Here is a 13,500-nt window from a genome sequence, read left to right on the forward strand (position 1 = left end):
GTGAACACTTCTCTCTTCACGTGAAGCCAAAATATTTTTTTTAGGTGGAGTCTTTTCTCTGGAAGTGGGGAAGGTTTCTGAGGAACTGCTGGTCTGTTTTGTATTAGTGCATTAGCAGTCAAGTCAAGGCACAACAGGACAGATGAATCTGATGAGCTGTACTTATGTGCGCTAATAAATCCTGTAAATATGATTCGATCTTTGCCTTTAAACCACCAAACTTGCAAAACAAGTAGTCCTTCACTCAAAAGTGAAAGCCTGTAAGTGTAACAGGTAAATGTAGTCAAAAGTATAGTCAGTGCATCAATGTTAGTTTATAATTACTCATGCATACTCAAGAGTTAACTTTTCATTATTTTATACCAGTAGGGCTGCAGCTAATGTTTTCATGATGGATTAATCTGCTGGTTGTTTTCTCAATTAATTTGTTCAGAAAGAAGTAAAAAATGCTGTCACAGTTACTAAAAACCAAAGTGTCAACTAATCGACGAATCATTCCAGCTCTGCTTTTACATACTGTTGGCTAGTTTAGTTAGTAACAAAGCATCATATTTCACAAGCTCTTCATATGTTTTTTATGCAAAATCTTAACTGTAAATTAACTAGTGACTGTAGCTGTCAGATGAATGTAGTGGAGTACAAGTGCAAAGTCCCATAAAATGGAATTACTCAAGTAAAGTACAAGCACCTCAAATTTGTACTTAAGTACTGGGTAAATGCTAAGTCCTTAGCCTGAGAAAACATGTTCTTTGTTGCTTGCTCTAAGGAAGACATAACTTTAACCAAATCGGAAAAGGAGTTGCCTACGTCAGGACTCCTGTGTCTGTGAATGCATCATGTCTCACTCCTCATGAGGACAAACAGATGCATTCACTGGATTCAAATTCAAATTCACCTCGTGTACAAGAACATTTTCATGTAGAGTCGTGGGAAATGTGCTCACTCGTACTGTGTTGCATTACAAGAAGTGAAGATAAAAGGTGACGCCAGAAGTGTGGATCCTGCCTCAAAAAGTTCATACGAGGAAAGATAATGTTCAACGATAATCAGATGCTATCCTTGCTTGGATATCATCAGACAGGGGGGGTTGGTTTTTAGTCCTTTTATTTCTCAACTTTTCTGGAAAGCAGAAGTGGAATGTACGCATCTGTCATCAGGCTAACCTGATGTAGACCTCAGGTGGCCGGTGGTTGACCTGCCGGGATAGACAGTAATCTCTGCTTCTAGGATTTTCTTTGGCTCTTACCGCGTGTTACCTGGAACTCAGAACAGTGCACTTCTTTTGTTATTCCAGCTTTCACCAGAGGAAGCCGTCAGGAGTACACCTCCACAGACCCCAGCTTCACCATGAGGAGGAAGATGGAGCACTTGAGAGAGGAAATGGAACAGATAGGACTCTTACGGCAGGTCAGCAGCCTCGCAGCTTGTTTATGCGTTCGCATTTTGCACAAAGCGTTGAGTCATTCGCGGGGCCAAAGGCTGCCAGATCCGGCTTTTGTTCCACTGTTTATACCTTTAAGTGAATTACTGACATCTAAATCAGCACTTGGTTTTCCCATCTAACGCAATGGAAGTGTCACAACTGCACTTGGTTACTAAGAATTTGAGTCATACGGCGATAAAGCCTGTAACTGACTCATCTCACTGTGTTGAGTCTGTGCAGTAAAGCTCATTGTTGTCACATTGTCACATTCTCAACACTCATTTGCTGCCTGGAGACAACGCTTCGTCACCACGTTGCTGTTGTTTCTCAGGCGGAGAGCAGCCCATTGGAAACCAGCAGCTACCTGCCAGTTTCTGCTGTAGCTTTAGTAGTATTGCTTTGTAGTAGCGCTACATTTTAGTACAAGTACTGTTTAGTAGTAAGATAAGTAGCTGAAAGTAATAGGAGTAGTTTTTCCAGTTGCAGTAGTAGTTCATCTTGTACTAAACTATGTTCTTTGTAAAAATGCAGTAAAACCGGCCACATGATGTAGCACTTATAGAAAGTAGCCTTATGTGTAATAACTGCCATATTCAGACCACGTGTTAACACAACGACAGGAGCATGGTGCCTTTTTCAGTACTCTATTTTCTCTGTAATTAAAAAAAAGTGTAATTTCAGATGTAAACAATAAGTCCAAACAGACCTCCAGATGGAGGCAGTGGCTGAGTGCTGTTAATGCTAGTAAAAATGCTAAGCTAACGTCAGCCAAGGCCATGAAAAAAATCCCCAGCCACCTCCAACAACAACTTATCCAGCCATAGCTAGTTGAGTTTATTGTTGCCTCGTTTGATGTTTCGCCGTCCACGGAGATCCATCTTCCTCCGCGCCGGCTGCGGGCCCGCTAACGTTAGCTGCAGCTGCTGCGGCCTGTCAGACACGGTACGCTCATCAGCTTTGAGATATTCTGTGTTTGAGGTCAGATGTGTTGCCCTGGCGGTTTTGTGTTTCACATCACAAATATTGCAAAGTCTGCGCGTAACCACACTTTGGGACTGCTTTTCACGCACCGTTGCACTGTGTGTGAACACTGTGGCTTGAACAAGGCGATGCAGTTTCGCTCCGTCTCTTTCTCTCGGCGCTCTCTCAACAGATGCACTCTCTGGGACTGAAATTCGGCACGGTAGATTGAACATGCATCTGTACTCCTTAGTTCTGATGCAGTTTGGTCGGTACCCTCACAAGTACAGAGTTGGGTACCCAGCCCTGTCAGAATGATGTCAGAATCACTCTTGTGTGAACCAGCACACCTGAAATGTTCCCTCATAAGTTCAGAAGGGGAGACAGAGAGATTGGAAACTGCTCCAGCCACAGCTATGTGATTGCAGATTTGATGAAAACTTTTCCTAGCTCTTATCTCAGTTATTTGTGAATGCATTTGGACCACAAGATCTCTCTTTTCCAGCACGTTGAGTGATATTTAACTTTTAGGTACTGAGCCCAGTGATGGAGAGTTTGCACAATCAATGGGCACGCAGGGATAGAGATTAGGATGCTGAATTGACTTGTCATTGATGGTATCATCTTTTCCTACAAGAAGACAAAGAAAACATTATGTAGATGAGGGAGAGTGAGGAGAATAAACAGATTGACCACATTATTATTAACGTAGTGTATCCCAATCGGCCTGTCTTGTACTCTGGTTTTGATTGCATCCCAAACTGGAGTACCTGAAGAAAAACAGAGGTTTTGTCACGAAGATACAAACTCTCAGCAACAAGTTAGAGGCTGTCAGACACACCTTAACTATGTGCAAAGAGCATAGTGTTCTTGGCTTAAAACCAAAGGTAAAGAAGATAAGAGAAGAAAAGCAGGCTGAAGATAAGTTTCCATGGTGACACACATTGTGTAGAAGAACAAGCGTAGAGATGTGAGGTCATGTCCAAGGAGAGATCAAAGAGTGCTTTCGGCCATTTTGTTAATTATGTAAGTATGTGCGGATGGGAGAAAACGGCTGATGTTTGGATGGTACCTCATGCCTGAAAGCAAGTTCACAGTGAAGATGATCTGATATCCCTGAGGGGAGCAACCAGTATTTACAGGTTTGTACAACTTTCCAGACCATTAGGAAGGAAAAAGAGAAAAACAGGGGATAATAGAGGCGTATCAGACTACGTAAAGGGACACAAAGTGGGTGAGTCTTTTTTAAAGTCAAGAACCAACATCGGCAGCAAGGAACATGAGACATGCACAGAAAATGCCTCCCATGCTGAGGAAAATAGACATTCCCTGCATTGGCGCTGACTTCTTTCACAGTTTAAGGATCGCACTACTTTCTGGCTCTGGGAAAGCAGGCAGTTTTCACAAAAGAAACGGCATGCACAGACTGGATTTTCGCATTCAGAAAGCACAATTAGGCAACACTGAGAGCACAAAACCCCATTGTTCATCAGCTTCGTGGAGAAGGTGAGAAAGCCTTTTAATTGTGCGCCACGTGGTAGACCATTAGCTCAACAAAATTCCCTCCAAAATCATTACCACCTACACTAGGATCCGCGACCGCTCACTCACTAACAGGATAACAAACAAGAACAAATAGGGGTTTTTTTTTTGACAGGTAGTGTGCACATGTCTAAATATCCAGTCTTGCAACACATGCTGTGATAAATTACCCCCTATGGTGTATGACATCTGCTACCTTGATTCAGTTCAGTTATGCCTCTGGTTATTGTGAAACATATGAAAATCTGATGGCTTAAATACTGGATATGCCTTCATCTTTATCTGACAGTCAGGAAATTGAAGAGGGCATCTGATGGACATTTGATTTATCTTTTGTTCCACAAACATCCAGCCAAGGGGTGATATTTTTTTGCAGCCCTTCTGAAGTGTCAGGTTAAAGGGCCACACCAAGGGTGGCGAAACAGAGCATCGCAGCTTTGTTTAGTCTCATGCAACATGCATTTGATGGCATTCCCATTTAGAGGTGCAAGATGTGGGAAGGGGGAAGGGAACTTTACACAAGTAGCAGCTGCACTTGATTTATCATCCCTGCAGCAGAGGAAACCGTGTCAAAACTATGAGATCTGTTAAAAGCAGATGTAAAAGGAGCAGCATGGAGGACCAGAGACTACAGCCAGGCCTCTCAGAGAGAGAGTGAAACAGTGAGCTGACTTTTGGCAGTCTGCAGTAGCAGCTCAAAACATGAAAAAACCCTGTAAATGATGGAGAGTATGAGGTAGCGATACAGGAGCTCTCCATTCAGCACCACAACAACACAAGGCTGAAGAGCAGCAATGCAACGGTACATTAATATTTACATGATTTTACCTTCATGTTTTCCTCGCTGGCCTCCAGCATCTATTTATCTCCTGACTCTCATGGTTTCCAGCAGCTCCAGTCTTGTGCCATATGTTGAGTATGAACTTTCACTCATGACCCTGGAAAGGCTAGTTTGAAAAAAGAGAAAACGAACAAACCGCTTCTTCAGTTCAATGTCATCACGCGCCCTAAGACCTCAAAGAGCAAAATAGAGGCTCTGCTAACCAAGGCTTGTGGTAAGTCCTAAAAGCCGTGCATCACATCCTGTTTAGTGGCAACTAATATAAATCAGATCGTCTGTGATCTGTGGGCTCAGTTACATCTGCAGTCTTGGAGAATATCGAGTAAATATCAGAACTATGGGTGAAAACTAGCAAACCCTCAGGGGTAAACTCCATTAACACCATAGGACCAACACTAAACACCAATAAATTTCCTGCCATGTAAACTTGATCATTATCAGGAGCAGTGTGTGATCACATTAACAGCTTTCTGCCTTTTAGGCACCTGCACTTGTGCTTATACCTGCTCTCGCTGAAATACAACTGGGACCATTTTTAAGACAGATAAATAAAACTCTTTTTTCAACCAAAATGTGCATTTTTTGTGATGCAGTGGTCACTAGGTCATCGTTCATGTGTTTACAGAACATTGAGTCCAGACTCAAAGTGTTGCTCCCGGACGATGTCGGAGCTGCTCTGATGGACGGGGTTGTTCTTTGCCATTTAGCCAATCACATTTGTCCACGGTCTGTCGCCAGCATCCACGTGCCGTCTCCCGCAGTGGTAAGCACACTGACACTCCGAGTAACAAACATCACATCAGTTTTACATTCCTGAATAATACCTATAATAAATAAGCTTTTTCTCTCACTCTGTAGTTGATAGTTGTGTAGTTATATGTAAACATAACCTTTCAGCTTTTGTGCAGTGTTTTTATTTCACTGCTTTTGATTTCTAACATGATTGATATTCTGGCCTCCAGCCAAAGCTTAGCATGGCCAAATGCCGCAGGAATGTGGAGAACTTCTTGGATGCCTGTAAGAAGATGGGTGTCCCACAGGTAATACTAATAAGAAGCCATTGTCCTCATTTGTGTGGTACATACTACACTGTATTACATTTACTTTATGTTTTTGTTGCTTAGATCTATGATATAACTATGATACCAACTGTTGAGCTCTGGAACATACAGTAAATTACAATAACACTGACTGACTGTAATAAATGTCTGCAAGTTCAGTCAGGCACACTCACTGTTCTGGTTTGCATATTTGTTTAGCTGAGCCCACACTGATGGAAAAATGTAACCCATAGCTAATGGATAACAAGAACATTTATTATTGTTGTTTCTTTTCTTTTCTTTTTTTTTTTTTTGCCAAGATCTGCCTGATAAATACGTTTTAAAATTCTTACTACAAGACACACACATTTGAATATCATGCTGCAGTAAATACTGACAGAAATCCATCACACATACTGAAACTAATTCTGGAAAATGCAGAGCTCAACCAAAATGACCTCCACACAAGTGGAATTAAACAGTCAGTCCATCAAAATCAGAAAAAACATGCAGTGTCTCACCTACCCACACAGGTACTTCTGTAATGAAGAAAATAAAGGGCCATAATTTAATCACTACTGAACAGGTCTTTTAAATACCTCTAAATACATAGCATTGAAATGTTTTAATTAATTTCAAGTTTTGCAATGTCAAAGACCCTTTTCACAAATTCAGATAGAGAATTCAAATGCCCTCACCTGAACTTCTCTTTCTTGCATCACATGACTGACAGATCAGAATATGATTAGACAGTCTGATGGATTATACTACATGCTGAATTTCCCCAATCCAGTTTTAGCAGCTGCAGTGTTTGACTTGAAATTTGGAGATCAGAAAAGGACCAACTGAAGGTGAGCAACGATGACTTTGTGAGCATGAAAAAAAACAAACATTATAATCAAAATTTAGATATTGCACAACCTGAAATGACCCCTTTAAAGGTAAAATATCTCAATGCTATACATTTAGTGGTATTTGGTTTTCAGCCTGTCAGTAGTGATTAAATTCATAATTGCAGATAAGATTCTTATCGACATGCGTTGGCTTCTGTAGTTTTGATGTCGTTTGCTCGGGTGTTGAATTAGCTGCCACTGAGCATTCTGCCTTCACCCAATATGAATAAGGTTGCTGCTGCACAAATCCCAGATGTAATATCTCAAAACCACTGCACCGAAGGTATCTGCATGGCAATCATGAGAAGCTAGAAATTATTGTGGTAAGAAAGACATTGTGTGTTTTGTGTTTTGATTGAAAAATGAGCATTGAATAGTGAATGAAGCAGTTTGCTGTTACTGGAGTGCAGGAAGTCTCATAAATGTGCTTTAGTCGACCACAAAGATCTTTAAGAAAGCTCTCCAAGAAAAACTATCAATAGCTTTAATGATGTTTGTTTTAATTAAATGTAATGTGTTGTGAGAATCTATGATGATACATCATCAAAGATGAATATCTCAAAACCTCAGCACATAAATCTGCATTGTTAGATACCACAAGAGCAATAAAAAAACCCACAAGGGGTGAACCAACCTCCTAAACAATGAGGGACATGATGTCTCTTTTGCTGAGTGTCCCTGACAAAGACGTCTCTCCGCTGCCTCAGGACAAGCTTTGTCTGCCCCATCACATCCTCGAAGAGCGCGGTCTGGTGAAGGTGGGTGTGACTGTCCAGGCTCTGCTGGATCTGCCTCCGTTGAAGCCCACACAGCTGTCAGCTGTTTGACACGAGCCCGAATCCTGCGTCCGGCCTGCAGTCATCTGGCCGACCCCTCTCCCCAGCCCGAACCCACACCCCATCCCCAGGGACCAGAGAGCCCCTCGGGCGAGGACCCCGCGGCCGATGGGTCCTTGGGAGTCTGCCTCTGCCTGACTGAAACAGGAGACAGGAGGAAGGTACACCTCCGTCTCTTTATATGATGTCAGCCGCCACCCACTTCCTGTCCATCACATTTTCTCTTGTATCCTGTTCCTAGCCGCTGGGGGTCATCTTGTATGTGTGTGGACTAGCAATGTGACTGTGTGTTTCCTGTGTGAGCTGCACACTTTGGACTTGCCAAGGAGAGACAGACAAGACAATGGGTCTGTAAGAGGACCTCTACCCTCTCGACATGCTCGGTGACTATTGAGCCTGCGAGTGCCAGCGCTGACAACATTTCCATGCTGGTGTTGGAGACATAGGCAGTGAGGAGATGACTGACATGGAACTCACTCTTCCACTGAAGAGACCTAAGCTGCACGCTGGCCCCGCAGCCGCCAACCACTGACTGACCTCAAGGGGTTCCTACACCTTTGAGTTTCTCTCCTTTTTGTGGAATTTATTTTTCCCATGAAAATTCATTTTTGAATTTATTGTATAGAGTTCTGTTTTTTACACGGTTTGCATCAGGTCCGTACTGTATCCTCTTTTCAGCGCCCAGACCTGATCCAAACTTGATTTTGCAAAGTATTGCATTTGAGCAATCACGTGTGCACTGCTTGTTGAGGGAGAGAGCGAGGCTTGTTCTGCCTTCCGTTTTCCCTCAAACACCGTTGTGGTTTCGACATGTTTCAATTACTGTACAAATCATTTGCAACTGCAGACCGAAGTTCCTTCTCAATACAAACCTGCATGCACCAGGGGAAAGTGACATCTGACCACTGTGAGAACACGTGCTCGGCTGTTGCCAAAAGCACGACGGTCCTGTTTTGTAGCATTATTTTCATCGTGCGTGCTTTTGAAAAATATTCCGTATTCTAACTTTTCTAAAGCTTTTATACTTTCTTCCCAGTCATTGCCAACTATCACCCGCTGTGTCTGTGGAGTTCAACATGGAGGTTTGCCATGTTTTATGCCATGCCATAACCTCAGATGAAACATGTTTATACTGTATGCATTTGTGAGTGGAGGGTGAGTGAACGACCTCTGGATCTGAAAAGGGTTCAGTGCTGCTCAGAGGCAACCACTTGTGCAAACCTCCCACACTTGGCACGGTCTTATCTGACTGCCAGGCCACCCTGCTGGACTGTACGTGCTTTCTGATACAGCTCATTATTTCAGGGAAATGAAATTATTTATGTATTTATTCATTTGTTGTATATTTATATGTCGTTGCTTTGTGTATCCTAGCCCCTGACTCGCCGTTCCACTGAACGTTTAGATCGCACATGTGCTTTTCGCATGTTCCTGTCCACGTAATGACTGAATGAAGCAGGAAGTGTTATTTAAGATGCATTAGTGACAGCTGTATTTGGAATTGGTTGTTCATACCAGTTGTTAACAGACACACTGACAGAGTTGGCTGCATAAAAGATACCTGCGTAACAGAGGCTTGGTTCCATGGAAAACATTATGCAAGAGTTGATCATGCTCACAATGGCTTTAGGGTGGAAATTCAAGTTATGGGACAGTTTAACTAAATGGTCATCCCCTAATAAAGTCGCACCTTGATTGCTTTAAAGGTTTATGTATTGATTCTATGTTATTAGTCTATTAGTTATGGATTATTATTTCTGCAGGGGAATAACAGTCTCCTTGTCAGCTGGTTGGCATGTTCATCTTGACTTTTGACTCATGCCGCTGCGGTGCACCATTTTTTTTAAATCCAACATGAGAAATAAAAGTGAAATAGTTGAAATTGAAGTAAAGCACATTCTCTGTTAATTACAGACATCACAAGTCAAAATACTGACCGTCAGTTTTGCTTGGAGAACTTGAAAAGACGTTCTGTCTTTCACTGCACTGACTTGTAGACAGTAGAGACAGTACACTGTGTTTGAAAATGCTCCAGCTGAGGATTTCATGACCCGTATTAACCTCCACCAGTCACCCGTTGATATGACAATAATTAAACGAGCTTCGGCTATCGCAAAGGCTTTGCAAGTGTATTTGACCCATGTTTACAACAGAAGCAAACTGGAACGGCGGTTAGATCAGAGTCACAGCAAATCGTAACAGCAGTGCTTAAAGCCACTTTATCGTGTTGAAAGTCCACAGTGTTGTAACATCTAAAATCATGACATGTTGTGCCTTAAAGGAGGGACAATCTTCAGTCTTTCTTCAGTCTCATATTTAAAATTTCACTTCATTTTTCAGTAGATTTTGTGAGACATAATCAGCTTCTCTGCTGATGAGCTGGCTGCCCCACTGGAGGAGAACTAAGTTAGAGCTCAGTGGTCCATGTTAAACAGCTGTGTGGCATACAGTCCATAGACAGTCCTCTGGAGGTTCAGGCGTCACCTGTGTATCACATGACATTATGCTGTTCCAGAGAAACTCTGCTTCCTCTGAATGGGATGCATTAACTGGTTTTGTGCTATCATTTTCCAAAGACGAGATGCTGCAGAGATAGAAAGAAGTACAGGGTGCTTTCTTTACGGTCCCGATTTCTATGAACGCCATCAGTGTGCTGCTCGTGCTGCTGCAGACACATCATCCTTTGTGCTCCTGGCTTATTTATCAAACAAGCAGCTTTTTTTAAGGATAGACACACGAATTGTGCAACATTTGGCTGTATCTTAGAACAGCATCTACTGAACATACTGGCTGCATTTATCAGCATGTAGCATGTCTATTTATCATGAAAGCTGGTGCAAAATCTGAAATGTGAACTCACAAGTGTAGCCCACAGCTCTATGTTAGAATTATACACAGCTGGCTGCCAATATCTGAGCAACGTGAGTCACACAGCAAAGGCATAATCACTGAAGGTAGCAGGGTGGCTTCTCACCAACTTTGTCTACCTATGATTACAGGTTTCGAGACAATGAGGAAATTGAAATGATGTGTAGCCTACTTCAGGTTTGCTGTGTCTTATTCCGGATGCCTAAAAATGATGTTTTATCCCCTTCGCTAACAACGTCTGTGTGTATGCACTGCTGCCTCGTATGTTACTGCACACATTCAATCGTCTTGGGTCTTCCAAATGACTCTCAGTTACTCTGTGTTTTATGTTTATTCTCTGCGGTGGAAACGTTGGGATCGAGTTTTAATTCGGATGCATTTTCATGATGCCAGCGCCGACTGAAGCTCGGCCCAAAAGGGACAGAAAGTCACACTGCAAAGGGGATATTTTGTGGCTTAATCATCACATGTGGTAACTGCTGCGGTTTATAGTTGGCATTAAAGTAGATTTTCAGATATATGTGAATCATAAGGCAAGGGAGAAGCGGCACACACAGCTTGAAATTCTCTCTCTGAACCATCCGAATTAAGTATTACCACCTATTGAAGCCAGAATGACTGTAAGCCTACCTGTAGCTGCTATTATCTTCATAAAATGTAAACACAGGGTAGTTTCATGACCCAATTTTTCCACGAGGTGTGGCAACTTCACCCTGAAATAGTTCAAACCACCGCACATCCTGAAATCTCTTATTTTGTTGCTGGTGGATGTGCACCACATGATTCATCCCTTATGTGGATTTTTTCTCCTGTTACGCCTGGACATGTAGCATCGCTCTTTGTGTATTCATGTGAATATCGTGCAGCTTCTCTATCTCCTGCTGTCCCGTGTTGATTCTTTGTAATTACCTTTAACATTGAAGTTACAAACATGCCGGTTCAAGCATGCTGCGGGCGAACAAGTGCTCAAGTTCTAATTAACCTGTAATGTACACACCTATGTGTAACTCTGATGCAGCGCGATGGCTTCCGCGTCCTTCCTTTTATGTCTGTGTGATTCAGCGCCTCAGGAGGATAGTTGTAGCTTGAAGGTGAGCTGATACATACACGTTATCTGAGGAGATCAGAGCTGTGACTTTTGTGTGCCATATCCTGAACCCTTTCATCGCAGCTGTCATTGTTTTAACAAAAAGCATTACCATGGCCACTATCAGCAGTGTACAGGATTCCTACCAATGGACTCCTCTCACAGCTGATAGGCTTCAGCAGCCTGAGCCAGACAGTTCAGTTGGGTATCTTGTAGATTTACAGTTGTTTTTGAAATTTCCTCCTTTGTTGAACTTTGGCAGCGGAATAGTAACACAAAGAGGGAGTTTGTCTAACTTAGGCTGCTGAAACCTCTGGCTGAAGTTTTTTTTTTACAGGCTTTTTTTTGTTGGATTTTGCCCCCCTGTCTCTTAACACTGGAATCACATCAAAAATTGATTTCTTCAGGGCCTGGAGGAATGATTGCAGCGATCGATAACTCTCTCAACATCCATACAGGCATGTTAGTAAGACAGACTGGAAAAAAATGTGAACTCATCCTTTAAAAGTTTGCTCTGTTTGGAGGAGGTGGAAATCATAATGTATGTGAATCTTCTATTGATCAAAAGGTTGTATTTTTTTTTTTATTTGTGTGTGTGAGCATAGTGTTTTACCTCAAGAACAGGTCTATCCAGTTCTTTATTATGTGGTTATTCTGTTTTACAGATCCGACTAATAAATAGGTTTGATGGAAGGTGTTTTATGGGGCCTGGGAGCAAGTTTGCGTGTTCTTTTAAGTGACACTCCCTTTACCACAACTGCAGCAAAATGTAATAAACATATGCATTCTGGAAAAGTCGGTTATTTTCCACAGATACTTTAGAGGTGCTGATCAATATCACAATGTGTGCTTCACCGCAACTGTTTTCTGCACTAATTACACCTTTAATTGGTTCTCGTGTCAGGACGGTGATCAGAATTTTGCTTGATATGATCTAACACTTGTCATCTCATCCAAAGAAAACGGTGAAACAGTGAGTCATGTCTATATACTACACTGCCAAGAAAATTCAAACTTATGTACAGAAGTTTTTTGTATTTTGAAACAAGTCAAATGCATGCAAGAAATACTGAATGGCTGAAGCTGACCCTCTGTACATATCATCTGTATAAATTCCAGGGATTTCTTAAAAAACAAACAAATGTGGTCAATATCAAATAAAGTCAAATTCTTTGCAGCTCAGGCTGTCTTGTCTTTATTACATGCTGTGACCAGTAGAACACCTTGCTTTGTCTGCTGATACAACCAGTGTGACTGCACCAGCTCATTATGTGTAGAGCTGCTATTTGTGTCTATCCCTGGCTTCCACAGAAGTGTAATCAAGTCAATGTGCGAGCACCTTCCCAAAACAAATTACGCTACGAGTACAGTAACACAGGACACGTAATGTACTGGAATCAGCTGCCTACTTATGACGATCAAGGTCAGCAGCTGCTCAGGGCTTAGATTTCTGTTTTTGATATGGACATTATTAGAAAACCACATTGGGTCACGTGACACCTGTGATGACCCCCTCCTCAGCCTTGGACTCTTCCTCCAGTGCTTCGGTCTCTCTGCTTTTTTCCCAGTCAGATCTGGCTCGTGTCACCCAGTCAGTTATCTCTGAATCTGCTTCTCACATCCTGAACCTGTCTTTGTTTCTCCCTCAGTCTGACCCTGATCCTGTCCTTTCCATCCCTCAGATCCGTTGTCCCTCTGTCAGAGCTCAATCTATTTTTCACCCGCTCCAAGACCGCAGATAATCAATCAAATCATCTTTCCTGGTGTTCTTCTTTCATATTTGTAGACCATGCACTTCTACTTCTGAATGAAGAATTCCTGAGTCTCTCTGCATGATGCTGACTTGAGGTAGGAAGTTTCGGGCTATGTTACGCACTGGACGAGCAGCCTGTTGATGGCAACTCTGCACTCTGATTTAGGAATGCACGACTTAATTGAATTACTTGTCGGCTGGCCACTATAGTTTTCATTTACAGATTTTGCATTCCACTGTAGTTCATGCTTTACTGT

General features: G+C 42.3%; 1 protein-coding gene and 1 long non-coding RNA gene across 2 annotated transcripts in view; one reads left to right on the top strand and one right to left on the bottom strand.

The window, feature by feature from the left end:
* Positions 1-12,667, top strand: part of lrch2 (leucine-rich repeats and calponin homology (CH) domain containing 2) — a 29,963-nt gene extending 17,296 nt beyond the window's left edge. Inside the window, exons 18-21 of the mRNA XM_041951664.1 lie at positions 1,295-1,407; positions 5,392-5,529; positions 5,729-5,806; positions 7,407-12,667. Coding sequence (XP_041807598.1) covers positions 1,295-1,407; positions 5,392-5,529; positions 5,729-5,806; positions 7,407-7,526 — 449 coding nt within the window. The 3' untranslated portion in view covers positions 7,527-12,667. The remainder of the gene's footprint in view (positions 1-1,294; positions 1,408-5,391; positions 5,530-5,728; positions 5,807-7,406) is intronic.
* On the bottom strand, positions 1,115-7,668 carry LOC121616840. The gene is made up of 3 exons (XR_006007368.1): positions 7,334-7,668; positions 4,754-4,872; positions 1,115-3,013 (listed from the first exon to the last, which is right to left on the bottom strand). It is a non-coding gene; the product is annotated as an uncharacterized LOC121616840 (long non-coding RNA).
* Positions 12,668-13,500: the final 833 nt, after the last annotated feature.

The sequence above is a fragment of the Chelmon rostratus genome, chromosome 14, assembly GCF_017976325.1.
Source record: "Chelmon rostratus isolate fCheRos1 chromosome 14, fCheRos1.pri, whole genome shotgun sequence".
Taxonomy (NCBI): Eukaryota; Metazoa; Chordata; class Actinopteri; order Chaetodontiformes; family Chaetodontidae; genus Chelmon; species Chelmon rostratus.